The sequence below is a fragment of the Rousettus aegyptiacus genome, unplaced genomic scaffold, assembly GCF_014176215.1.
Source record: "Rousettus aegyptiacus isolate mRouAeg1 unplaced genomic scaffold, mRouAeg1.p scaffold_m13_p_3, whole genome shotgun sequence".
Classification (NCBI taxonomy): Eukaryota; Metazoa; Chordata; class Mammalia; order Chiroptera; family Pteropodidae; genus Rousettus; species Rousettus aegyptiacus.
The window spans coordinates 7,664,528-7,691,263 of record NW_023416306.1 but is presented as its reverse complement, the minus strand read 5'-3'; the positions used below and the strand labels follow the sequence as shown (position 1 = coordinate 7,691,263).

Here is a 26,736-nt window from a genome sequence, read left to right as displayed (position 1 = left end):
CACTGATATTTTTGAGCGATAGATATACAGGGATTAATTTAATGTTTATGCATTATAGACCTACATATATCAGTCAAGGAAGTCTTATGTGAATTATTAAAGTAACAGAATTTTAAAAAGAATAATTTTATTCATTTGTTAGCAAACAGCTATTGTAATCCCTGTTATGTGCCGGATACTATGCTAGGGATGGATGAGACATCTGTGAACTTAATAGGCAAAATTCCCTGCCCTACCTGACAGAGCTGTGTGTGTCTGTTCACCAAAAGATAATGTAAGAATATTCTTAGCAACAGTATTCCTAATGGCCAAGCTTGAAACAGTGGAAATGTCTATCGATAGGAAAAGGAGTAAGTAAAAGTGGTATATTTATGTATATTTGGAATATTATGTAGCAATGAGAATGAGTCATCTTGACTATATGTAACTGCATAATGCTAAGTGAAAGAAATTAGGCACTTAGTGAATGAGTCCATTTATTATAACGTTCAAAAACAAGCAAAATTTATCTTGGTGTTAGAAGTCAAGATAGTGGTTTCCTTGGGAGAACAGTGATTGGAAAGCGAAATGTTTCTTGATCTAAATGTTTTCATGGATGTGTTCACTTTGTGAAAATTCATCCAGCTCTATACTTATGATGTGTGCCCCTTTATATATATAATTTGTTTTTACTTGACTAAAAAGTTTACTTGCACAACAACAAATATCCCCTCATGGAACTTATATTTTCTTGAGAGGATACAAACAGATAAAATTTATCATCTCTAATTCACGAGATGATAAATTATAAAGTGATAGGTGTTATGGAGAAAACTAAAGGAGGGATGGAAACAGGGCGTTAAAGGGTGTAATTTTTAATAGGGTGGTAAAGAAAGCCGCTCCTGAGAAAATATCTTTTGGTAGAGACTGAAGGAGATAAATGAGCAAGCCATGTGGCTAATTGGTAAAGAACTTTCCAGGCAGAAGGAAGAATAAGTGCAAAGGGCCTGAGGTAATAGTGGCCTAGGTAAGTGGGGGAAGCAGTAGGAGGCGGAGTTAAAGAGACTATGAGGTCCAATGGCACAGCGGTCTTATAGATCATGCTAATGACTTGGGCTTTTAAGGAAAACTGAGGAGTGACATGATCTGACGTAAGTTTTAATAGGAACACATGGCCGCTATATTGACAATAGACCATGGAGGCAAGGAGAAGCAGCCACCAGTTAGGAAGCTACTGCAATAATCCAGGCAGATGATGGTGGTGGCTTGGACCAGAACATTAGTAATAGAGGTGATGAGAGGTGGTTGGGTTACAGATAATCATGAAGGTGTAGCCGAGAGGGTTAATGATAGATTAGATGTGACATGTAAGAGAATGAGAGTCAAGGATAACCCTAATTTTTGGTCTTCACAGTAGAAGGATGGACTTGTTAGTAAGTGTGTTGGAGAAGGACTTGGGAGGAGCAAGTTTTGGGGGAGAAGATCAAAATTTTGGTTTGGGGCATATTAAATTAATATGTACTATAGTTTTTAAGGTCGTTATATATTATAGTATATAAATAGGCACAGGTAAGTGAAAAAATGTATGATTTATATGAGTTCTACATTAATTTGTGCTAATTTTATAAACATGCTTAACATAGAATTATAAGCAGAACTCAGAATTTGAAATTTCTGATTTTCTAAGGTTTGGGTTAATTAAACTGGAGTTCCCCTTTTACATAACACCCTGAAAATTAACAAAAGGAGAAATTATTTCAATTGTCATAAGCACTGAGAATCATACTTAAATTGTCACATATTCTTAGTGGAGCAGATATTAATATGCCTTTACTTTTTGGAATAGAGCTAACTTGCATCGATTATTCAGGTTAGCAAATCACAAAAAACTCCATTGTTCTCCTGCTTCCAATCTTGAATTTAAATAACTCTGGCCCTACTTTCTGTGCTAGGAGTTTTTAGAATGAAAAATGTTAACTTATTCTTCATTGCTCCTCTAATTGAAATGTACTGTAAAGAAAATACTGATTTTTTTTAACAGATGAGAACCTGAAATGGTAAAGAGATTAGTTGGCAGCATTGAAATTCATTCATCCATTCATTCAACTAATGTATTTTAGAGCTTTTCAAGTGGTGCACAAGACCCACTTTTAAATAGTCTGGTATGGAGAAAAGTAACTTACCATTCCAGATGAGGCAACTCGTGTTCAGAGAAGTTAAGTGATTTGACAAGAGTCACAGGTCTTTAGGAGTAGTAGAGCTAGAAGTTCTTGATAAAATGAAAGAAACCGGAGTTTTACTTTTTCCCCTGCGAGAGGCAGTGTGATTCCTCTATCACTGGGGCCCCAGCTGCAGAGTCCTGGTTTGCGAGGCACAGGCCAGGGCTCACATCACCAGGGCTTCATCATTTCCCGCTAAGCTACTTCAGAGACTCCAGGCTAGTTAGTAGTCTGAGGTCTCCTTACTCATTAAACTACTTATTCCAAAGCAGTGAATATTCAGTAAGCTAATTAAAATTTGTAAGTAAGATTTCCTTATTAAAAAAAATCTATTAAAATAAGAAGAAGCCCGTTAAAATAATAATTAGAGCAGGAAAAAAAGAAACGACTATCAAATTACAGTATCTCTTTCAGCTATTCATAAAGGCCTTTTCAGTTACCTTGGCAGTAGACAGAAGGCAGAAGTAGATTTCTACTGTAAGTATGCCATTGGTGAACTGGAGACAAGCTCAAGGAAAATGGCAGCTATTTTGTTAAAGTGGTCCTTTCGCACTGTCTTAAAAGAAGGCTACAGACCCTCTGTTCTATAAAGACTCTGATTGTGTGTCTTAGTGGAGATGGGATGTCATTAAACAGTGTGCAAAGAACAAAGGAGCAGGTTGTAAAAAGATGGGAGCTTTGAGGATGCCGCAATACTGAGTACAAAAAGGCATATCTGCAAGATTTAAAGAAAACCGGGGAAGCCTCTGATTTTTTTTGTTGTCATTCTCTACAAACAATCAGCACTATAATTAGCATGGTCCCTAAAGCTTGCTCCAGTGATGTTATATTCATTTTAGAATTGACTTTTTTGAGGGAATCTAACATAAGTTTGGCATGATACCCAAACTAAAGACAGATAGACTATTTTCAGCTTAGATGTAGTGTCTTTTTTTTTATCTTGCACCTTAGAAGAAGCCATAATCGGAATCATGGTCCCTCCAGTTTTTGTCCCCATCATCTTATTTTGTCTATTCCTTTCCTTAAGTAGTCCCATCAGGCTCTTCTCATGCCTGTGCCTGATCATTGCATCTCACCTTTCCATGGCCCTGCTTCTGTGAGGCACATCAGACCAACAGGCCAACATATTATTCAGGGTCGCAGCGGAAGATAGATGGCACACTCTAATTAGAAAAAGTTGAGGAGAGTTTAACAGAGTGACTATTTACAGAAGTGTGAGCAAAGTATAGGGAATCCACAAAGGGATAATATTTATAATGGTTGGTTCCGTTACTATCCTTTGTCCTGAGATGAAGGAAGGGTTACCAGAACCCAACCAAAACATAGAAGGTGTGCAGAGAAGGACAGTAACCAAGACCTCAAGTTAAGGCAGTATTACAGTGAGGGAGTCAGCGGAACAAATCCTCTGACCTTACTCCTCAATTCTTCTCATCTCCTGCCAGCGACTTCTTTAGCCAGAGGCCTGAAGCCACATGGGTCAGCCTCTTGGAGCCCAGGTGCAGGGTGAGACCATATAAGAGGAATAAACAAAAGATACACAGTATAACCCAAAGTGCGAAGACACCAGATCAGAACCTGCTCAAAGTGCAAGCCTCCTGGCTCCCCACTTGTATCGACTCTGTGATGCTCCCACCCAGGAGGTCTGGTATTCTCCAAAGATGTTCTTGGGCTTCCTTTGTCCTTGTCTTTTGGTTTTTCTTCTTCTTTTCAGACTCTTCCGTCAGCTGTGTGGAGAGTATATTACTTTTCTAACATGAGTATAGATTTTGAGAGTAGAAGCTACAAATAGTAATTTGATCCAGCCAAAGGTACTTTTCAAGCTTTTTCACCGTTTTCCTAATTCACTGAACAGGTACTGAGGCACTGTGCTTGCCACTATGGCAAACCAAGATGAATAAGATAGGGTTCTTCTTCCTTAGGAATGTCAAATGTGGGGGAGACAGACGAGCACGTTACTGACAGGATACAAAAGTTACCTGGGGAAGTGCACAGGTGCATGTGGGTGCCATTTTGGAATAGGACACAAGGAGGAGTTTACTTTCTACTGAGAGATTTAGGAAAGTTCCCCAAAGATTCCCCAACTTATTAGCTCTATGACCTTGTGCAAGTCGTTTAACCTTACTGTGCCTCATTTTCTTATATATATAACTTGGATGAAAAAAGCATGTGTTGTATAGAGTTATGGGAGTTTTGGCGTGCTAATATATATAAAGAACCTCACAGAGTGCCTATCACAGAGTAAGAAGAAGATATAATGATAATTATTATTATGCTATTTTCCCTGCCTAGAATGGTCTAACCCTGACCCCCTTACACAAATGTATGGACATCTTATTATTTCAAAGCTCACTTCAAATGTAAGTTCTTCAGAAAGGTTTCCTTGTGCTCCTAGTTCATATCCTCCATTATATATTCTCATAGATTCTTTGACTTTTCCTTGATAGCACTTACCATAACTACAACTAAATAGGGAATTGTTTAATGCCATTTCCCTGATAGATGTTGAATTCCATGTTGATAGGTACTGCAGTCTTATTCAGCACTGTATTCTTCACACCTAGCACAGTGTACAGCACAGAGACACTCAATAAATGTATGTTGAAGAAATGATTTAAGTACAAAGTCAAGCCTGAGCCTGATTCAGGAAGGTCTGCAATTATGATGTTTAGATGTTTAGATGTCTGCAATTATGCCTGCAATTATGAGGTTGAGCAGTTTACATGTCTATTTTGCATTAATTAATTTATTCAACAGTATGCAACCAGTAATTTCTGGTTATCGTGCTACATATAACAATGGTTACAACAGAGATTATATCCTTGTGAAGCTTATTCTAATGAAAGAAAGATACTTAATTAACATATATATTACATATCATATATATAAAGATATATATGTGTCATATGGTGGTAATAAGTGCTATGAAATAAAATGTTGAAGATAAGGACTTCTGAATTGAGGTGTACAGTCGGATAGAAAGATGATCCTCATACCAATGTATAAGATCAATTTGAAAGGGAAACCACTAAAATGAGAGTGGCTACATAGATTATTGGTATAATTCAGGCAAGAGGTGGTGAAAATTCAAATTAGGCCACTAAAAGTGAAAAACAGGTAGATTTGAAATGTATTCTGTGGTAGAACTGATCTTTTGGAGATTAAGTAAATAATTGGACATGAATTTGAAGAGGAAAGAGTAATAGAAGATAGCTGAGTTTCTTAGCCCAGATAATTGAACATGGTGATATTATTAGCTGATACAGGAAACATATGAGGAAATGCTGGTTTGATGGAAGGGAGATTAAAAGTTTGTGGTAGTTATACCAGATTTGCATTGCCCTCAGTATCCCAGTTGGGGAATGTTCAGCTTGAAAGTATTTAAGAGAAAGGTCAAAGTTAAAAATGTAGCTTGGGAATCATCCACTTAAATTCATAGTTGAGGCCTTGGGAATGGATGATATTGCCCAGGGAACTTATAGATAAGAAGAAAATAAGGCCAGGCAAAATGACTTTTCTCTGGATCATTTGTCAATTTTGAGAGGGTAACAGAGGCTGAGAGATGAACAGTTTCTTTGTAGAGAAAGATAATGTCATTCTAGACTTCAAGTTGTTTCTATAACAAAGCAAATAAGCCCTGGACACACAATCCGAAGAAAATAAAAAAAGACATACAGGAAGACATGACAACATGTACTGAAAGAAGCCAGCACAAACAACAGACAATAGAAACAGACCCACAGAAATCTAGAAAATAAAATAATCTGATATGGAGTGTAAAATTACTAAACCTAATATATCCAAGGAAATAAAAGGCAAATGGAAAATTTTATTAGATAACTGGAAACCATAACAAAAGGTAAGATGGGAGTTTTAAAACCAAAAATACAGTAACCAAAATTAAGAATTCAGTGTATGGGTTTTAAACCAGATTAGACATAGTTGAAGGGACAATTAGTGAACTGGAAGATGGATTATAAGAAAATGACCATCTAATAGGATAGAAAATCTTAAGAGGGAGTAAGAGGACACAGTAAAAAGCCTGCGATAAATGTAATTAGAGTCCCCGAAACAAATATAAGAATGGGACAGAAGCAATACTTGAAATACAAAGAGAGAGAGAAAATATTTGTCCAATTTTCTCTCTAAAGGAAATATAAAAAGTGTTCTTCAGGAAGAAGTAAAAAGATTTGAGAGAGAGGGTGGGAGATGCAGAAAGATTTGAGAGAGAGGGTGGGCAAAGTGAAGGATAAATGTATACGTGAATCTAAAAAATACTGATTGTTTAAAATAATGAAGTCTGGTTTACAATATATATTGAAGCAAAACACACAATGATAATGCCTTGTAAGTTTTGAGAAGACGGTAAATGTTCTAATGCTTTTGAGTTTTTTGAAAAGGTGGTAAAAGGTACCAATTGACATAAAAGTACAAATTAGTATTACACTTGATAGTTAAGAATATATAATCTCTGGTGTAGTCACTTAATACTAAAAGGATATATAACTTCCCAACTAATAGAGAAGGAAACGTGGAATAATTTTTTAAAAAAATAAACAATCTAAAAGAAAGCAAGGAAGAAGAGGGGGAAAAAAGAGCATAGTAAGTGGAACAAATAGGAAGCACTGAGTAAAATGTTAGGTCCATATCCAAATATATCAGTACTTATATTACATGTAAACGAATTAAATGCTCTAAGTCGTCAGCATATATTGTCAGCCAAGATAATAAAAGTGAAACCTAATTATATGTATTTTCCGAGAGATACATCTAAAACATAAGGACACAGAAAGAATGAAAATAACAGTATGAGGGAAAATATCACATGCAAACAATAATGAAAAGAAAATTGATGCTTATTCTATCAGGTAAAGAACACTTCAAGGTAAAAAGTTTTATTAGAGATAAAGAAAGGCACTAAATAATGATGATACAGCAATTCTATATTTATCTGTACCTAATAGAAGCAGCTCAAAAACATAAAGCAAAAACTTGTAAAATTTCAAAGAAAAATAACTAAGTCCAAAATCATTGTAAGGGATTTTTACACCTTTCTGTAGCAGAATGCACATACACAATCAGAAATGATATAGAACAGTGCTTCTCAAACTTTAGCATGCATAACAATGATCTGGGGAGCTTGCTGGAATACAGATTCCTGGGACCAAAAGTTCTAATTCAAAGGGTCTGCAGTGGGGCCTGCTGATTTGAAGCTACCAGGTAATGCTATTGGTTTCAGAATCACATTTTGAGTAGCACAGATATAGAGAATTTGAACATGATGGTTAGCAAACCTAATGGACAGTATAGAACGCTCTACCCAACAAGTGCCGAGTACATGTTCTTTTTGAGCACTTGCAGAACAGCTCGTGCTGTTAACTATATTCTGGGTCATAAAGCACCTATCAATAACTTTTAAATAATTTAAAACATAGAGTATGTTTTTTCACTATAGTGGAATTAAACTGAAAAATTAGTAACAAAAGGATAACTATAAAAATCCTATGTGTTTGAAAAGAAAACAATGTATTTCTTAATAATGCATAAGTTAATGAAACCACAGTGGAAATTGGGAAATATTTTAACTGAACAATAATGAAAGTAAACCTGTCAAAACTCATGGGATGCAGCTAAAGCAGTGCATAGAAGAATATTTATAGCTTTAAACATATTAACCATATATACATGTATGTGTAGAAAGAGAGAGGAAAAGAATGGGCGGAGGGAAGAACGGTCTATCTTAAGTTATTAAAGGACAGTAAAACAAAAAGGTAGAAGGAAATAATAAAGTACAGAAATGAATGAAATTTAAAAAACACAGTAGAGCTCAACAAAACTAAAAGTTGTGTTTTCCCTTCTAAGATTCTTAGTCCTACTTCCCAAAGGCAATTAACAATGTCTCATATATTTATTGCAAATGTTTCTTACATACCTGTTCTTTTCAGATATTTATTCTGCACATACGATATTCATATCTTTTTTAAAAAAATTCTTTGTGCCTCTTTTAATCATAAAATAAGTGAGGATAGAACCTATCTCATTGGATTATTATGAAGATTTAATGATTTAGTATATGTGGAGTACTTAGAACAGTGTTTAGTACTTAAGCCCTTTGTAAATGTTTACAGCTATTGTTATTACAAGAGGATCCATTGTCATAGACAGAATAGGGATGAGGGTAAAATTGGATTTGGGAGATTGAAGGTGAGTCAGGGACTGCTTTGTGGCAATATAGTGCTTGCTGGACACTCTTAATGTGCGTGGAATGAATGAGCTGGTCAGAGATGAGTCGAAAGGTAGAATGATTGGCAGAGCAGGCCAAAAGCCTGAGCTGGCGACTTGCTCTAGCAAAACTCAGAGCCCAGGAGCAGAAAGGGGTAAAGGAACTAATGGGTTACCCTCTTGTCAGATGACTCGGTCAAAGATCAAGGGAGAAAAGTTCTAAAGTATTATAGTTTCCTTTTCTCCCTCATGATTTTCTAAAGTTAGTTATTTAAATCATTGCACTCCATGTACTCCAAATTTTTTTAGCCAAAACTAAGTTTGTTCCCTTTAGGCAGTAGTACAATCATTTCACATCACTTATTTTGAGAAATTGGGACTTTAACTCCAGATGACTGTACATTCAGTATAGGAATGTGCAGAAAAGTTACCCAGACTCTACTCCACCACTATTAAGTCACAGTATGACCTTGACCAAATTATTTACCCTGAAGTCTTCGTTTTTTGACCTGTAAAGTTAGGATAATGATAATTTCTTCAGAGGTTTGGAGGCTGAATGAGATCGTATGTGTGGAATGCCTAGTATAGGGCCGGGCATATCACGAGTGCCCAATAAATGCTCATTTGTCAGATTTAACCAGAGTTTTCTTGCTGGGTATTGTGCATCCAGAACCTTGTAAAGGTTCCGAGAGAGACAGAGACAGAGACAGAGAACTGAGGCCCTGCCCTCCAGCAAACCAGTGTGCTAGTAGCCCCCAGCCTCTAGGTTTTCACAGGCTCCAGAAAAGTGAGAGCCAGAGGGACACAGGGTGGTGAGGGTATACCCAGTGGAGCTGTGTCTATTCTTAGTCTCCGAATAGACCTACCCTTAGTGTATTCTTTACTCTAAAAATGTATGTGATTCGCTTTTAGTGAGAATTAATTATGTATGTTGAAAAGATAGTATACCTTTTGAGGATAGGTATTCTCATTTTAAATAAGTTCAGTGAAATTTTCTGGATTTTTAAAAAGAAAACCGGAGTGTGTATTTGGTAGGGAATAGTGTTTGAATAAAAGGTTTCCATGAAACAAAAGGCTCGACTGTAGGACACTGAATACATTTTGATGTTTTCAGTTATAGGAATTAGATTTACATGACACTTAACTGTACAAAAAAAAATCTTGTCCATTATTTTTTTTAAATGTGTTTAGGTTTTAATTCTGGGATGCTGATGCCTTACCCAGGAAAGTGCAGCTGATGGGAGGTAGTTCCACAGTTGTGCTGTCAGTGTTTCAAAATCTGTCAAAGAGGCTTTCTTTGAGCCTCTGAAAGAACCTATTCAGATGTACACCTAACACATTTTTATTTTTTTAAATGAGAGAACTTTAAAGAAGAAAATCTTTAACTGAAAACATCATCCGCGCTCATTTAGAACCACCCCTCAGCACGTGTTTTAGGGAGATGAACGATGTCATCTGTTTTCTATGATACTGTGGCCGCAAGGCTGACGTTTTATGTACTGTTGCAGATGAACCTCTTTGTGAATGTTGGGAACAGCTATCAGTCTATCATGCATGGTGTGGAAAGGGCAAACCAAACTGTAAGAGTGTCAGGACGTTATGGCAATAAAATTTTTCACAGACTCAAATAAAAAAAATACAGTACTTGACAAGTGAATCTGTTTTCAATTATATCAAATACTATGGAAACTGAATTTCTGTTTCTTTAGTTCTCCCATTAGAAGCGCATTATGTTTCAAAAGTTGGTTTTCAAGTCAATTATTAGGAATTTGGAACTTATTTTCTAAAAAGAAAAAAGATGGTTTGGGTTCTTGGATTAGCCCACATTCTAGCCATAAAAGAGATGAAATATTTGGCACTGAAAAGATCCAATTTACTTTTGTAGCCCTAGCTATTTAGTACAATGGAAAAGAAGTTGAGTAAACAATTTTAAATATTTTTTATTGAGAGCGTTAATTAAAAACAGGTCTTATTACTTAAAACATATTGGGAAAGGCTGTGTGACCTCAGGCAAGTTACATAAACTTTTTGACATCAGTTTCTACATCGGTAAGATTGGGTCTTTGTTAGGGCTAAATGGGATAATACATGTAAAGTTACTGATACAATGGCTGGCTCATAATGAACTCTCAATGGTTGGTATTATAAATATAGGTAAAAAGTAGGATCTAAATCCAGATTTCTAAGAAATCCTAGGTCCAATGCAGTGCCATACAAGTGACCGTGTTGGGGCAGGAGTGAGGAGGGAGGAGAAGGCGTAGGTAGTGTTGTGAGCTATTCATGCCCAGCAGGTGTGTGGCAGACAGGAGCTCTTGGTCCAGGTAAGAAGTTTATTATGCTCAGGCATATGGAGGAGCACTCCCTTGCCCTTCTCTCACTGCCGCCTATCCCCCATTGCCAGTTCCTTACCGGCACTGGAAGCATGGACTGGCTCTCCCAGAATTCGGAGCTCCTGTGAAAGGCTGACCTGACCCGAGGGACTGCAGGAAGCAAACATAGCCCATAGAGGGCTTGTCATTGTTGCTCTTGTTGCTCATTTGTTTTAAGAAAAGGGAGCGCGAATGTTTATTGGGTGCCTAGTACATCCAGGCATAGTCCAGTGTATTTTAACAAGTCGTCTCATATAACGTTCATGACAGCTCTGTGAGGAGTAGGCATCGTTATCTCATCTTGGACACCAGGCAAGGAGAGCATGAGATGACGTGACTTGACCAAGGTAGCACAGCTTGGCAATCACAGAACTGGGGTTTGCACACAGGTCCTTCTGGCTGCCAAGCCCTTTCTCCAGCTGCCCTTCTGGGTTAAGAGACTGCGGCCAGCCTTCCTGTCCTTATAAACTTCACTGAATGCACACCCTTGGGAGGGAGAAGAGTAGAATGAGATTTAGTTTATTAACACTATTAACTTTAAAAATTGAACAGTCTCTGGCTTCCATCCCTCATTTCAAATTGAATCACATAATGGGGATGAAAACATATTGATTAGAGAGAAACTATTAGAGGTAATAGTGTTTACCACGTAAATATGCTACATGTTCCATTATACACAACTTGGCATTTCAACATTTCATAATCTGTTGCATTTAATTAGGCACAGTACATAAAATATGCATAACAAGTAAACATGGGAAACACAATGGCATATTTTTCTAAGATTTGTGCTTCATAAATTTTTAGTTTGCTAATCTCAATAATGATGTTTTAGTGTCAGCTGCCGCTTTTCCAAACAAGTGCAGATCCTCTCCCCGATGTACTTTATGCAAGGAAGCAAAACTAAGGATGGCCTCTAAAGTTATGCACTTCTGCCTCTTGAAGATTAAGTCTTCGAGTAATAATTTTTCTCTTTTATTTAACGTTGTTATTAAAATGATAAGTAACTGTGCCGATAGAATTTGAAATGCAAGATGCAACCAATGCTAATTAATTAATAAACTGGCTTTCAGTGACTGAAGAGACGTTGTGGATGATTTAGCTTTTTAATTTGAACATAGAGTTTTTCTTAAATGCAAAGCAATCTGGGAAATTTTAATGGCTTGAGATTTACAAAGTGTCTGATTTTAATTATTTCAAGAATTCTCAGACCTGCCAACCCCATCCTCTGGATAGAATACAGGAGCGGAAGCCTATATCTGTGGGCCGGCGCAGGGCCTGGCACTCACATTCTTAAAGATTGTTAAATGACTTCTAAATGATTATTTCAAAAAGCAGGTTGGTTACTTTTTTCATTGAAAAGTACATTTTTCTGATTTAAAAAATCCCAATACTTGCTTATCTGAAAACAATTTGGGTAATACTTGAAAATATAAAATATACAGCAAAACACAAAAATGGAAATTTATTTATAAACCCATTCTAAAAGGTAATCACATGTTGGTACATATGTCCTAGTAGATTTTCCTGTGCATACATGTGTGTATGTGTATGTGTGCACGTGCACACCTATGTGTGTCTTATGTGTATTTTTGTAAAAAAAAAAATCTTGCTGTATGCAAAGAAAAAAATGCCTTTTCTTCCTGTTTATATTATGAATATTTTCCCCATGTCAATATTCTTTCTTAACATGATTTTTAGTCAGTGATCATATTCCATTATCCAGATGTGCTAGAAATTAATCTCCTTTTTTCATCTAGTAAACATAAAACTATAGCAAACCTCTTCACACATATATCTCTAAATAGTTCATCAAAATAAGTTCTCACTAAGGCTGAGTCAGAGGGTATCTATGTATTTGCTTGCTTATGCTCCGGAAAGGTTACACAAAATAATAAGTAAACTATTTCTAAGTTTATTTCTTTAATCAGAATGTTTTTTGATTTCCTAAAGCTGATAAATCTGTTCTTTGCCTAGCTCCAAAGGGCCATTGCAACACATTGAAGTGGTTGCCTGCGTGAGCCCTGTTTTAACAGCTGATGGTCTTTACTGGATACACCCATCCAAGTTGTTCCCAAGTGTACTCACACAAAGAAGTCAAAGTGTAATCCAAGTTGGCCTGCTCACCTATGGCAGCAGTCTTGAGCTAGGGAACACGTGTTCTACAGAATTACTGGAAGTTTTCCAAAAGGTATTAGGTTGTGTCTGGTGTTAGGGTTTTCACCAGCCAGCTTTTCTATGTATGTAGGTATTCCTTCCTAAAATCCGTGTGCCTCAGAAAGCTGCTAAGTGGAAACAGGTGTAGGTTCCTTTCTTCCCTCCTTCCCTTTCCCACTCCCCCTTTTTCTACTTTATGAAAGGGATACTCCCACCCAATACCATGGCCTATTGCCCCAAAGTATGAGACCCTCTCCAGTGACGGCAAAGGGATTGTGTGAAATATTGGTGATAACCAAACCTCTGTTAAATCAGCAGTTTATAACCCCACACCCCTTTGATTAAAAAGTGCATGTGTGATAAAACCTTACTTTTGATGGCTAGAATAAGTTTTTATTTAACAAAATAAGCATTTGTATTCCTTCGATCAATTTTAGATTAACTGTAATTATAGCTTAATCCAGAAGGATATATTAAACATGTAGAGCTTTATAATTACAGGACATAAAAACAGTTTAAAACTTTCAATATCCATACATTTCTATTGTAGAGCATAAAAGTATATTGCATTAAGATAATATTGGAAGGAAACAAAATGGAAATACTCTCCCAAGAACAAAAAAGAACACAAAATTTTTGATTATTAAAGTGAGTATATATTTTTTAAATGGACACTGGGTAGCAAATTGCTTTGCTATTTGTATTTGGTTGGATACGTTTTAAAGAATAGTGGTACCATTTTATTTTAAAATGTCAATATTTATGACAAACTGAAATAACATTGTTTAGAACTGCATAAACTTATAATGAAAAATTGTAGATGCCAACTTAAAATGTGGAAAAGAGAAAAAATGTGAACGGGTAACCCAATGTTTCAAAATTTTTTTAGGGAGTATTCCAGCAAAAAGTGTGCAGACAGCTGAAATGGGCCAGGTACCTGGATGGGAAGGCCGCCTCACCTGGCCTCACCAGAACCCATTCCCCACTGTTCTTACTTCATGGAAACCTCAGGCTCACTCTCAGTCTCCCCTCCGCTCAGCTGGAACTCACTGAGCCCACGGAGGGGTGGGGGAGGCGTGAGACAACCTGCAGAGCTCCCTCTGCAAGCTTTTGCTTGCCTAGAGCATTTCCCTGTCCTGTTCCTTAAACCTGCCAATCCTTCAGGTGCCTTTGCTCTTGATTATCCCCTGATCCACATGCCCTTCCCGTCTCTCACTGCTCCCTCGTTCTCCCCAATAGAAATGTCCCTCGCCTTTTAGTCCTCCACTTAGATATCACCTCTTCCAGAAACAATCCTTGGGTTTTCTTTTTTCCCTGTAGAATGGTTTCTCCTTCCTCTTTCACAACAAAAGAGGGGTTCAGAGGTCAGAAAGGAGAAAGGGAACGTTAAGTTAGAGAGTAGAATAAGTGTCTGGGGTCTTGAGGAAGTCCCGGGAGAGGGAGGCAGCAGCTTATGTTTTTGGCTTGTGTCAACTCAGCTTCTAAAGGTTTGCACCTTTGAAATGTGGAGTCTCAATAAAAACACTATCAAATTGAAGCTGAGGTCCAGTTCAGGTTCTGCTTCATCTCGGAAGTCTCTCTTGATTTTCCAGACCTGCTGGTCCTTCTCTTCCTCCAGATTCCCCTGCACTTAGAATCTGTGCAGCTTGATGTGTGATCATCACTATCCTGCAGTTTTCGCTAATTATTTTGTGTGTCTGGCATTGCTTTCATAATGATTGTAAATTCGAGGCAGGTAGAGGTACATGTTTAATATTTTTTCATCTCTCCTTGGCACCTAGTACACTATAGCAGGTCCTCAAATAACATCATTTTGTTCGATGTTGTTTTGTTATAACATTGACATACCATAGGAACTTAACTCTTGTTTAAATAACTTAGTCTATGGTAAGAGTGGTTTCGTTATGCATCATTTCACTGAAAGTCACAGAACCTATTGACAACCTTAAGCTTTACTGAGTGACCATAACAGATACTCAGTAAACATATCCCAACTGATTATTAAAAAGGAAAAAGTTGATGGAGAACCCTGAGGTCGAAATCTAGATCTATCACACTTTGCTCTGTGATTTGGGGCAACTTCTGTATAATCTGGATCTCTTATTTCTTCATTGATAAAACGTGGGTGGTAGTTATAGCTAATGGCCATTAGGTAATCACTATGTGCCCAAATCATTAACATGCTCAACAATTCTCTACTCCCTTAGCAACATTCAAATATATGATACAAGTATTATTAGCTATAATCACCCTGCTGTACATGAGATTCCCAAACTTATTAATTTTATAACTGGATATTTGTACCCTTTGACCATATCTCCCCATTTCCCCTACCTTCCAACCCCTGGTAACCACCACTCTTCTCTGTTTCTCTAGTTTGTCTATTTTAGATTCCACATATAAAAACATTTTGCTTTTTAAAAGCGATTGGCAATCTACAGCTGGATGGAGTTAGGGGAAATGCATGGCTATAGTAAATGGGAGAGACCGGAAGCCTTTCCAGCCACTTCTTGGCCTTGCAGAAGGGCTCCAGAAAATTAGCAGCCTGCAAAATGTTCACTGCTCAGTCCCCTGATTGCCAAAGGCTCACAGTCTGGGAGCTGATAGCAATGAACATCAGTAGAAGGAAAAGAGTGCTCGTGTTTTTATTCTCATTTTTAATTGATCTTAAAATTCTTGCCTGGCCCTTTGCCTTTTGCCCAGTCCAGAGTCATGAATCCTTGATACGTGGCTCAAAAGAGAAGCACAGGACAGTGTATTCCCTTTCTCTCTGCCAATTTCCTGCCCCTGTTTTTATTCTGGGACCAATGTGCAGACCATTCCAGTTCAGAGATGAAGCGAGCTCTGCTCTACTTAGTGCCCTACGTGTACAGCCTGGCTCCGCCGAGAGCACCGTGTAGGAGGGGGCCACGTGTGATCTGTAGCCTTGGGTGCTTCCTACTGGGTAAGGGTAGGGGTTCTTTTGCAACTAATTGTATCCATCTGTTTTTAAAAGGTGAAAAAAAAGTCCTGAACTTAGGTGTCGATTTAGACATTAATTACGTTGATCTCAGTGTGGTCTTAATAGCTCTATTGCTGCAAAGCCCAAATCTGTGATATCAGAATGTGACGTGCATATTTTAATTTGAGAAATAGTTTAACATTTTTAGATATTCATTTAGATGTGGTTATGCAGGTTAAACATAACGTATGATCACTGCTTCTTTCATTGCTTCCAATTAAACCTTGCTTGCTAGTTTAACCTCTAGGTAATCCCATCAAACAATTGATGTCAAGGAAACACTGCCCACAGTAGCTTCGGATGAGTGGCCATTAATTTTAATTGCCTTGATATTAAAGATTAAGAAGTATTGGGACTAGCAGAATAGAAACGATCTGATGTCAAGCAAATCTACTTGCTAAAGCTTCCCCAGGCTGCTGGTGATATTAAAATTTTACTGTGAGAATTAAATAAACCTTTATTAGTGATGACTGTTGTTTGATTGGTCCAGGGGTATGCATAAACACAAGATTCTTACATATCTAGAGATGAGACCTTCGATGGTACAGAGATTCCTCAATTATGAAACTGTTAATAAAGCTGTAATCTGATTTTCCAGGCTAGGTTTCATTAATGTATTATAGCTTCTCTGATTGTCAAGGTAATATTAACTACAAAGCACGGAATCCAACAGAGAATTGTTTAGAAGAAGAGAATTCTAAGATGGGGCTTTGTTACTAAATTCAGAGTTGGGGAATTTTCATTAATTATGCTTAAGAAATGCCAAATTCCCTCTCAACCAGGAATATCTCCCTTTGCACTATAGATCTATTCAGTATTTAACTCTTTCAAAGGTCTGACAGTCATTCAGACAAACTAGAGTAGTATTATATGTTGAAAGAGCTTTTTTTCTGAACCAGCTCTTTAGGTCTGCCTCCTGAGCTGAGCATATGCTTGTGAAAGGTGAGGTGCAGTGTCTAAGAGAACTTGCTCTAATAAACATAATCACAATAGATACCTTTAGAGTCCTTTTTCAATCTTGATTTAGAACTTTTGTTTTTAGAGCCATATAATTCTGGTATAGGAATGGATCCTAACAGTCACTGAGGCTGACTTTTCCTGGTGCAGAAATCCCTCCCAGAGCGTCCGTCCCCATCCTCGTAGGGGCCCGGGCTCCACATTAGCATCATCTCTGGCTTCCCCTCTCCCCTGACCTCCACAGCTAGTCAGCGCCCAATTCTTGCCTTTGCCTCCTTCTTGGTATCAGCCTTCTGCATTCCTACCCACGACTCTACCTGGCTCAGGCCTCATTGCCTCCTCTCCTGACTCTTCCATTACCACGTACTACACAATTATCAACCATGTGGGGCTCAAAGAAGGGAGAGCAGGGAAGGCCCGTGGTAGGGTGGCATTCAGTCCCTCAGGACTGTTGAGAGCCTATGTTGTGACAGTCTAGATGTTGGGACTAAAACCAATGAGTGAAAATGAAAGGGAACCAGATCTTAGTTCCAAATCGAGACGTGTACATCCATTAGAACTATGTAATGGTGGAATCGGGGACTTCGTGAGGTAGCAAGTACCACATCTCTACAGGTACAGATGCCATGAACACAAAGGAAAAATGGAGGAGGCACAGATTTAGAGGTCACATGAGTTCCGTTTTAGACCTGTTGAGTTAAAGGTTGTGGCAGAACATTTATATGGAAATGTCTTAAAAATTGAGAACTGAAATTCTTCATAGAAATTAGAGATAGAGATGGAAATCTGGGAGTCACACAAAGACAATAATTGAATCATTCAAATGAAAAAGACTGCTCAAGGAGAAAGAGAAGAGGGCCAAGAGCCGGATCTTGGAGAAAACACAGAAACACCCTGGTGTGTGAGGAGAGGCAGGAGCATGATGTAGAACCCATGCAAAGAAAGTGCCCTAAGCAGGAGGGGTGGTGATTACAAGTATCTGACGCTGCCGAGAGGTCAAACGAGAGAAAAGGCCACTGGATTTGGGACAGGTGTGATGCCTGTTGCAACCCACCTCAATCAATTACTTAGCCCTTGAGATTGTTAAGATTAAGTGAGAAAATGTGTAAAGGATTCTGTAGTGCTTGACAGGCACCTAGAAGGTACTCATTAAATGATAGTAATAATAACCGCTCCTACTTGATAGACACATCCAGTCCTTCAGGGGAAAGAAATGACTGTGGGACAGAAACAGCCAGCAGGTTCTGATCCGTACTGTATTTCCTTCCTGATGAGTTTTGGCTTGTTTCTGTCTCATGAACCTATGCTCATGGTCGCCGCATGGGTCGTCAGCGAGTGTGTCTGCGTGTGTATGTGTGCACACAGTGATTCCCCAGGAGGGACAGCATGTGGGCAGCAGCAAAGGCCAATATTGTCCTCCTGATGTGGCTCCCTTGCCGGGGCTCTCTGGCTTCTTTCAGAAGGATGAGTGCCACTGGTTGAAGAATGAGAGCTCTATTTCCAAAGCAATTAAAGACTTGGCAAAGATGGTGAACCAGCGTGCCCACTGGTTTAAAATGGGTCGGAGGGCTCTTACCAATTCTTCTTTTTCCTCAGGGCCCCGAACAGCTATTCAGGATAAAACAGTGACTCAACCAGCCTGATACCGCAGTCATATGCCCCTTTGACATATTATTAAGAAATTATTAAAAAGTATCTTTTAACTGTTACTTTAATAAAAGAGAAGTCAGAGCCATTTAATAGCAGTTAGTACCTTCTTATAAATTACCGTGTGGGTTTTAGTTTCTTTATATAGCTCAGCTACATGGAATATGTGAATGGTGAGTCTTGGGCTAAAGTTTTGCTATCAATGAAATGTGATGAAATCTGCCTGTTGTTAAGATCCTCTTTAGAAATCTTTTCCAATTTGCACTAGCCGACCTCATAGCTAGTTTGCAGAAGAAGTAAGTGTAGTTGACTGGATGAGATCAGAGCCACTCCTCTGTATTTGCATTGACGTTACTGGAAGTATTTGAGTTTTCAGGTTGTGACCTTCTCATATGTGAAATGGCAGAGCTGGAGCAGCCGGCCTGGCAGACGTACAGACTCTCTGAGGCAGGAGACAAAGGGGTTTTTCATCTATTATTAATTGATGTTACTCTTTTCGGCAGAGTGAATTTGATTCTATGATACAGCTGCCAAAGTTGTTCCAGGGCCCCCCACCCCCCACCAGAATTAAGTCATTCTTTCTCAAGTATTTCTTACTATTCACCTAACTTAAATGATTTCGTTAGCTCTCAGCTGCTTTGGAGAGGGGGCAGGCTGATCACTTATATACTAATCGGTATATGCCAAGGAAGTGTTTTTTGTTAAGAACGGTGCTTCCAGCCATCTTACTGTCGCTGTGGCTAACTCCAGAAACCATGTCATCCACAGGATATGACCGCCCCAAGGGACCCCCTTAGTGTTCAGCAGTTATTATTGGAAGTTTGACTCTTCTCCTTTCGGCCTGTCTTCCCCTTCACTCACGTCCCTGTGATTTGTAGGTATCCAACTGGTTTGGCAACAAACGAATCAGGTACAAGAAGAATATCGGCAAGTTTCAGGAAGAAGCCAACCTCTACGCTGCGAAGACAGCCGTGACGGCTGCGCACGCAGTAGCCGCAGCCGTGCAGAACAACCAGACCAACTCGCCCACCACGCCAAACTCTGGTGCGTACAGCGTGCTCTCTCCCTACTCGCCTCAGACAGCCCTGTGCCACAAAGCCCTGTCCCACAGGCCAGGGAACCAGAGCCATGCCGAGGACACAGTGGATGTGTAAAGGAAGAGTTATATTAACATGCAGGCTTGCTCTTGGGATGGGTGAATGACTGATGGCCAGAGCCTGGAATCCCACTGTTCATAGTGACTTCCACTTGCTACTTATGGATTCTGGAACTTTCATACTTTGTAGTGGTTTTTAATCCAGCAATTACGCAAAGTGCTATCACTAGTGATTATTTTAACTATATCGGTGCATGTATCACTTTAAGGTCAAGGGAGGAAATAGCAGACGTGGGACATTTACCGGTGGCGGTGCACAGGGAAGCTGGGACGCTGGAGTTCAGCGCAGTGGCACCTTCTCTCTAAAGCGGCGGGACTCTAGTGGCTGTCATTCTTAGCGTTTCTTCGGCACCTGCGCTTGCGCGGTAGGATCAGTAGGTGGTCAGCTGTGAGGGGGATAGTACTTCACACCTGGATGCGATATCTTGACTCCTCATGCCAAATTTTATGCGACATTCATGATGGAGTTAGAAACATCTTAAATTAACAATGAAAGATTTGCAGCTAGTCCAAATAGATGGCCTTGGAAGCAATTCGAGGGTTTTCTAAGGAGAGCTTTTAATAAATCTTTTAAAGTTCAGAAAGTGTAAGGGTTTTTGGTTTGGTTTGTTATCTTCCCTGCCCCAGGGTCTTTTTAAAATAACATGAAAACAGATGAAGGGAAAGTTAGATCAAATGTATGGATAAGAAAGAGCTTCAGAAAAATGTTTCTTCTCTGAGTTAATTGTCCGCCGTGATAGTTAATGATGGCAAAGAACTCACTTAATGACCAAATCCTGGAAATAAATGAAAACAAGGGGGTGGTTCCAGGCCAGCTACTGGGTGTTTTCTGTTTATTTTGGTTTTCTCTTTGTTTTTTTGTTTATTTTTCCTTTTTTTTTTTTTTTTTTTTTAAATGTGGGCTTCCCCATTGATAGGACTTTCCTAGATATAACGCAAGTCACAGGACCGAACTCTGGAGTTATTCTCCATACTCTTAGATCTAGAAATGCTTCGTGTTGTGTACCACCTTTCCCTTCTGTGCCTTTTTTCCTTTCCCTGCCTCTAGGTCTTTGAGGATTGTGTGTGTAGCTCTCTGTTATTCAGCTACTTAACTCTTTCCTTTCCAGGTTCTTCTGGTTCTTTTAACCTCCCAAATTCTGGGGACATGTTCATGAACATGCAGAGTCTGAATGGGGATTCTTACCAAGGGTCCCAAGTCGGAGCCAATGTGCAATCACAGGTAGGAGAAATGCCCCAACTGGGGCCTTTCTAGCAGGGTAGGGTTTGGGCTCAAAACTCCTTCCTCTGACCCCATGGAAGTGGTCTGCACGTCCATGCAGAACCTGGTCTGGGCGCTTCCAAACGTGACCCATCTGCCCCACCAGTTAATTTAATGAGAAGTCAAGCGGACAGTGACTTTCGATGATTCAAACCTGATGAACTTTGTGAATGCATTCGGCTCTGGCTTGAGCTCATGGAGAGGGGTTGGGCGCATCTTACTTCTGTAACAAAATAGACCAGAAAAATTGTGTGTGCCAGTGTGTATATGGTTTAAAAACAGTACTCTGTTTCATTTCTGTATTTTTTCAAGTCAGAATATAAAAACCTGTGTTCTTAAACTATATTCCACTTTCAACTTCTGCTTGTCCTCTTAATTGAGAACAATTACTTGTTTTATGCACATAGATATGTGTATGTGTGTTTGTGTGTGGGGGGAGGGGAGAGAGAGAGAGAGAGAGAGAGAGAGAGAGAGAGAGAGATCGAGATCAAGTACACATGTTTATAAGTAGTTTTCACCCACAGCCACCACACAAATTTGGTTGGTGTAGATGGAGAGTTTGCATTGCCATGAAGATACTACTGTTTGCCTGGCATAAAAAACAAAGATGTGTGTTTAAATATGCAAAGAGTTGTTGAAATTCTGCCAGTCACATTTGATTGATAAATTTGTCTTTCATCGAAGATGCTAAACCCTTGTGGCACACATAATTCAAATTGTTTCCTTTTGTAAGTGATGATGTTTTAATAGATTTGTGATGATGAATTTTGTTTTGTCTCACTTCTAGGTGGATACCCTCCGTCATGTTATCAATCAGACGGGAGGCTACAGTGATGGCCTCGGAGGAAATTCACTGTACAGTCCACATAATTTAAATGTGAGTACTCTGGGGAACCACGTTGGAAGAGCTGTAGGAATAGCGGCAGGTAAACAGTGACTGATAAATAAATTAATGGCCATTTGACTTGGCTTCTCATCTTGTTGGCAGTTGGGGAAGGCAGTATCTTTACTATACTTTTATTTTATGAACTTAAACTTTCGATGTTACCTTAGAAGTCCTCACAGATACCCAGAGTACCTGGCATTCTGTCATCAAGAGGGACTTAAGCATCAGCCCATTAAGATGCCATCTCATATTAGCTGTGCTATACAGTTCCAGGGAGATGGAGAAGAACAAGCCATTTTTCACAGAATCAAGCAGCAGGAAAAATTCCCAAACACAGCTCAGGTGAAGGTGGCAACCTTCGAGGACCCCAGACAGATCAGCAAACAAAGAATTCTGTTCTTAAGAGCAGCGTGCTGCATTGTCAATGTGGAATACAGACCATGTTCAGCGTTTTTAATGGCCTCTCAGTTTTTAATTATGGAGGAAATAATTTTAATTTTTGTAACCAATTTATCAAAACTTTACCTTCTTCCACACCCTGATGTGGATGGAAGATGGCAACAAGCCCTTGAAAGGGGATTGGGTCACCAGGGCGGAGCCGAGGGGAGCGGTGGACAGAATCTGGGATTCCAGACTTAGGGAGGAAATAGACTGCCCGGTGCATAGTAGCAGAGTCAGGAAGGAAAAAGACAAAATTCTCCCTTTTTAGGGCTGTGGCTCGCTATGAGAGTAAATATTAATGATTTAAAAAGTGATTGAGGATGTTCAATTGTAAAAGGGAAAAAGGACCATTAAATACTCAAATCTTTTACATTTGAAATGTCAAATCTTTCTTTTTGGGTTTATAAATAACTCATAATAACCCACAACAAACCATATAAAAAGCCTTTTAGTTGCATTTCTCCTTTTTCATTTAAGTGTTTTGAAATGCTTCAGAGAATGCGCGATATCCTTATCAACATGATAAAATATGAAACTGTGATTGCCTGCAGCATTTTACAGACATGAATTCCATCTTCACTGATGAGGCTTGATAAGGCGCTGTTGTATAATACAGTGCATAATCTCAAACCACCAGAGTAAGGATTAATTTATTTTGAAAAAAAGAATGCTTGCTGACAACCTCTCCTCCAGCTGCCACGCTGGGTAAAAATATTGTACATTTGTTGTTTATAAATTTGGATAAAAGAGGAATGATGTTTACTTCAGATGGAATATCTTTAGACTTGTATCTGTGTAAGAGTTTTTCTGAGTAGATTTTCATACCTGAGGGTACAAACAGCTTACCTTTTAGATAGAGAAGAGGATTTCTTAAAAGAGTCCATGCAGGCACACCTGAGCATGTCACCATCCACCCTGTACCACTGAGGCTTTGAAAATATACTGCCGTTGCTTTATTTTTTTTCCTAACTTGAATTTATTATTCCTCAAGCCTGCAAAATTTTTTTCCCTTTGGCTCTGGTCATCTCTGTGCGGGGTTTTGGTCCCCGCCCCCTTTCTCTGTGATCCTAGAAGGAAGAAAGGTGCTTTATATGCACATCTATGCAGTCAATAAAAACACAGGAGTTCTCTAAGAATAGCAACCGTGGGAGAAGGAAAAATTCCCAGCACAAGGCTCATCTAACAGTTGTATCCAGGCTAGATGGGGAATCTGGAGAGTTCTCAGCAGCCTAGTGACACGGGCCTAAAAGAAGACATTTTGGGTGGACTCAAGAAGTTACAGACGGATGAGAGGGTGGCAGGGGCACCAGGGGACCTCATGACCCACACCGCATCGGTGTCGGAGGTCTGGGCCTGGGTCAGCGTAGCGCGAAGCCGGTCTGTGCCGCAGGCACTGGGTGTCAGCCAGCTCACCCTCGCCTTCTCTCCAGGAAGGCCCTCCCCGTCACTTCCACTCAGTGTTCCCCAACTCACGAGCCCAGCACCTCCCTCTTCTTGACTGACATAAAAATATGTAGCGACAAGCTGTCTGGCACAGCAGAAATCTGATCAGACATTGATTTCAGCAATTGCCTCTATAGGCCAAGACATAAGGCAAATTTGTTTCTGAGTACCGTTATTGCCGATGCAGGGCTGAGGCAGGAAGGCCCAGCGGCATGTGAAAGGCGCAGCAACAGCCCAGATAGGAGCTCCAGTTAGAGATAATTGGAATACAGACTTGAATAGTGTGTGCTCCTCCGCAGTTCATGCATTTTCATTCTGGACGATCCTATTTGGAGGGAAATTCTGGCCTTCATTTTCCAAGGGTTCTGGTCGCTGGCTGTCAAGCTGTGTGGGAAAAGGGCGGGCCAGTTCTTCTCTATGGAAACGAGGATTTAGCCGGGCCGAAGTTTCTACTTCATGGAGCCCGCGGTCCCGCTGTGGCGTTGCATCGAGCTCCTCCACTGCTCTCTTCTTAAAAGAGTTCTTTGCGAGTCACTTTATCTTTACCGGCAAATCAAAGGCCGAGCTTTGTGCCAGCTCGAGACTAGCCGAAGCCCCCCCTTCAGCCTGCCGATTCCCTGCCAAGTCTTTACTTGGTGGGATGGATTTGTTTTACATGCATTTAATCCCACTTTAACACATGCTTCAAAGTCCTGCCAAAGTGGGTTTAGAAAATACATTTTGCTAATGCATCTTTGCTCTCATGTTGTCATCTGGGTGTTTTAAATTGGGGAGGAGAATTAATATGCAGACGTGCACCCGCTGAACTGTGTTTCTCCTTTCAGGCTAATGGAGGCTGGCAGGACGCAACAACTCCATCTTCTGTGACTTCCCCTACAGAAGGCCCAGGAAGTGTGCATTCTGATACCTCTAACTAATCTCTGCAACACTTTTCCCTGAGCTGACATGCCTTGATAAGTGCATTCAGAGCAATAGGAGGAAAAGGAAAGCGTTTTTGTAGCCCACCATCTACAGCTTTACTGTAAAACCTTGTCTTAGTAGAGAACTTGGTAAATCTGTTTTTTAAGAAATCATAATCATTTGTATTTATACTAAAAACACACAATGTTAAAAAGCACTTTATCCAATTAGGCCAAGACTTAACATTGTTGACAGTCCTGTAGCTATTTTATCATAATTTATTATCAATATTTTACATTAATGGTTTCACAGTTGCCAATTACTTGGCCTTAAGGGTAAAAAGTACAATATATGCTAAACCTCAATCGTTAAAGCAGATGCAAAGATTCACCTCACCTAAATTGAACTCCTTGCATATTTCCATCGCAGACTTTGTCTTTATTTCATATCGCTAATGCAGTTGGAATAAAGGAAGTGTTTGGCTATCTCTGTTAATGATGGTTGTGTTTAAGAATCTTCCTCGTCACATTGTGTTGCAATCTCTTACGTTGTAATTAGATCAGAGACTGGTAGCATCTTTTCTCTCTAAAAGCACCAGTGCCCAGAGTCTGCTCAGTAATTAAATTATGGATCCAGATTTGTTCTGGGAGATGGAGATACCTGCTGCTGATGGAGGTGAACGCGAGATCCGTCTGGGGTTTTACGGTGTGCGCTGGGTGCTGCACAGACTTGTCAAGGTTTGCTACGTCCTCTGGGCATCGACAAAGGCCCTGCTCTCTGGAGTGTTGTATATAGTGTAGCAAAAGAGTATTTATACATCTCACCAATCAAAACACAGCTTTATTACCTCATGCGAACTCATACAAACCAATAGAATTTCAACATGTTCTGTAGCTTAGAGTGCTCACTTACTACCTCTGAACAATACTCACGCTGTAGTTTGTCTCTTTCTTATCTTTTTGCATCTTGTAATTAACTCTTTGTTTCCCTTCATAAAATGTAATGTACATTGTAATCTTTTAAAAGAAAAATCAGGGTTGCATTTGCAACTTTTAAAAAACCGAGAGTGGAAACATTGGGTCTTAAATTAACACAGGATCAGTAAAACTGTTGTAAATACTGAGCAACATTTTGAATGTTCTTCATCTTGTTACTAATCCATGCAAAAAAAAAAAAAAAAAGCGGCAACTAATTGTGATGCATTCAGATTTCAGTATTCAGTACTGTATATTTCACCCTGTGTAATGGGGCCCCCTCTCCTTTCTCTCTTTTTGTATTGTATGCGATTCTGAAACTGATTGAGTCATGAAAATAATTTGTGGCGGTGATTCTAATGTATTAAAAACGTTTCGTGTTCCTTTCTAACTGGATTACACCCTGGATTGAAAAAGTCTTCCTCGTGGTAGTTATATGTAGTTTCAAACATGAATAAACTTTTTGCTTTCATGATTAAATGCTGATGAAATTTCTTACTCCATCCCACGAGCCAGCCAGCGCGGGCCAGGGAGAGGGCCTGTCCAGAGGCAGGCCTGGGCACCGAGGCGTGTGGCTTGTGGCAGGGGCTCTTTGAGATAATGGTGACGCTCAGAGTGCACAGACTGACGACAGCTCCTGGCTGGCTGCTACACCACTGTTCCTTGTCCACGCTTGAGCCTCACACTCTAAGAACACAAGGAAAATGTCCCCATTTTCATAGGTTAGGAAACTAAAGCTCATGAAAGTTAAGCAAATGCCACAAGGTCATAGATCCCAGGACAAGGGGCCATGCTTGGAACCCAGGGCTTTCTGCCCGTAGAGCTCACACTCCTGACCTAATGATGCATCTGGCACTTGTTTCCATAAATAAAAAATAACCAGTATTTGGTCATTCACTTCTTTGCTTTCATAACTTCTGTGAGATACCAGTTAAAAACAAGCAAAAGTTTAGAGAGTAACCCTCAGATGCCATTACACACACACACACACACACACACACACACACACGTTCACATAACATCATTTAAAACTCTTAAATTGGTAAAATGTAAGATCAGCTAGAAATTAATTAACTAGATTAAACATTGTTTTCGTTTTATTCAAATTGTTAGAAATCCCGTATATT

General features: G+C 39.4%; 1 protein-coding gene across 2 annotated transcripts in view; it reads left to right on the top strand.

The window, feature by feature from the left end:
* The window catches only part of PBX3 (PBX homeobox 3), a 193,920-nt gene extending 167,831 nt beyond the window's left edge, over positions 1–26,089 (top strand). The window contains exons 6-9 of one of the 2 annotated variants that reach the window (XM_016137365.2): positions 19,427–19,592; positions 20,814–20,926; positions 21,753–21,842; positions 24,560–26,089. In XM_016137365.2, coding sequence (XP_015992851.1) covers positions 19,427–19,592; positions 20,814–20,926; positions 21,753–21,842; positions 24,560–24,652 — 462 coding nt within the window. In that variant the 3' untranslated portion in view covers positions 24,653–26,089. The remainder of the gene's footprint in view (positions 1–19,426; positions 19,593–20,813; positions 20,927–21,752; positions 21,843–24,559) is intronic. The other variant, XM_036217950.1, reaches the window with a different exon arrangement.
* The last annotated feature ends 647 nt before the right edge of the window (positions 26,090–26,736 follow it).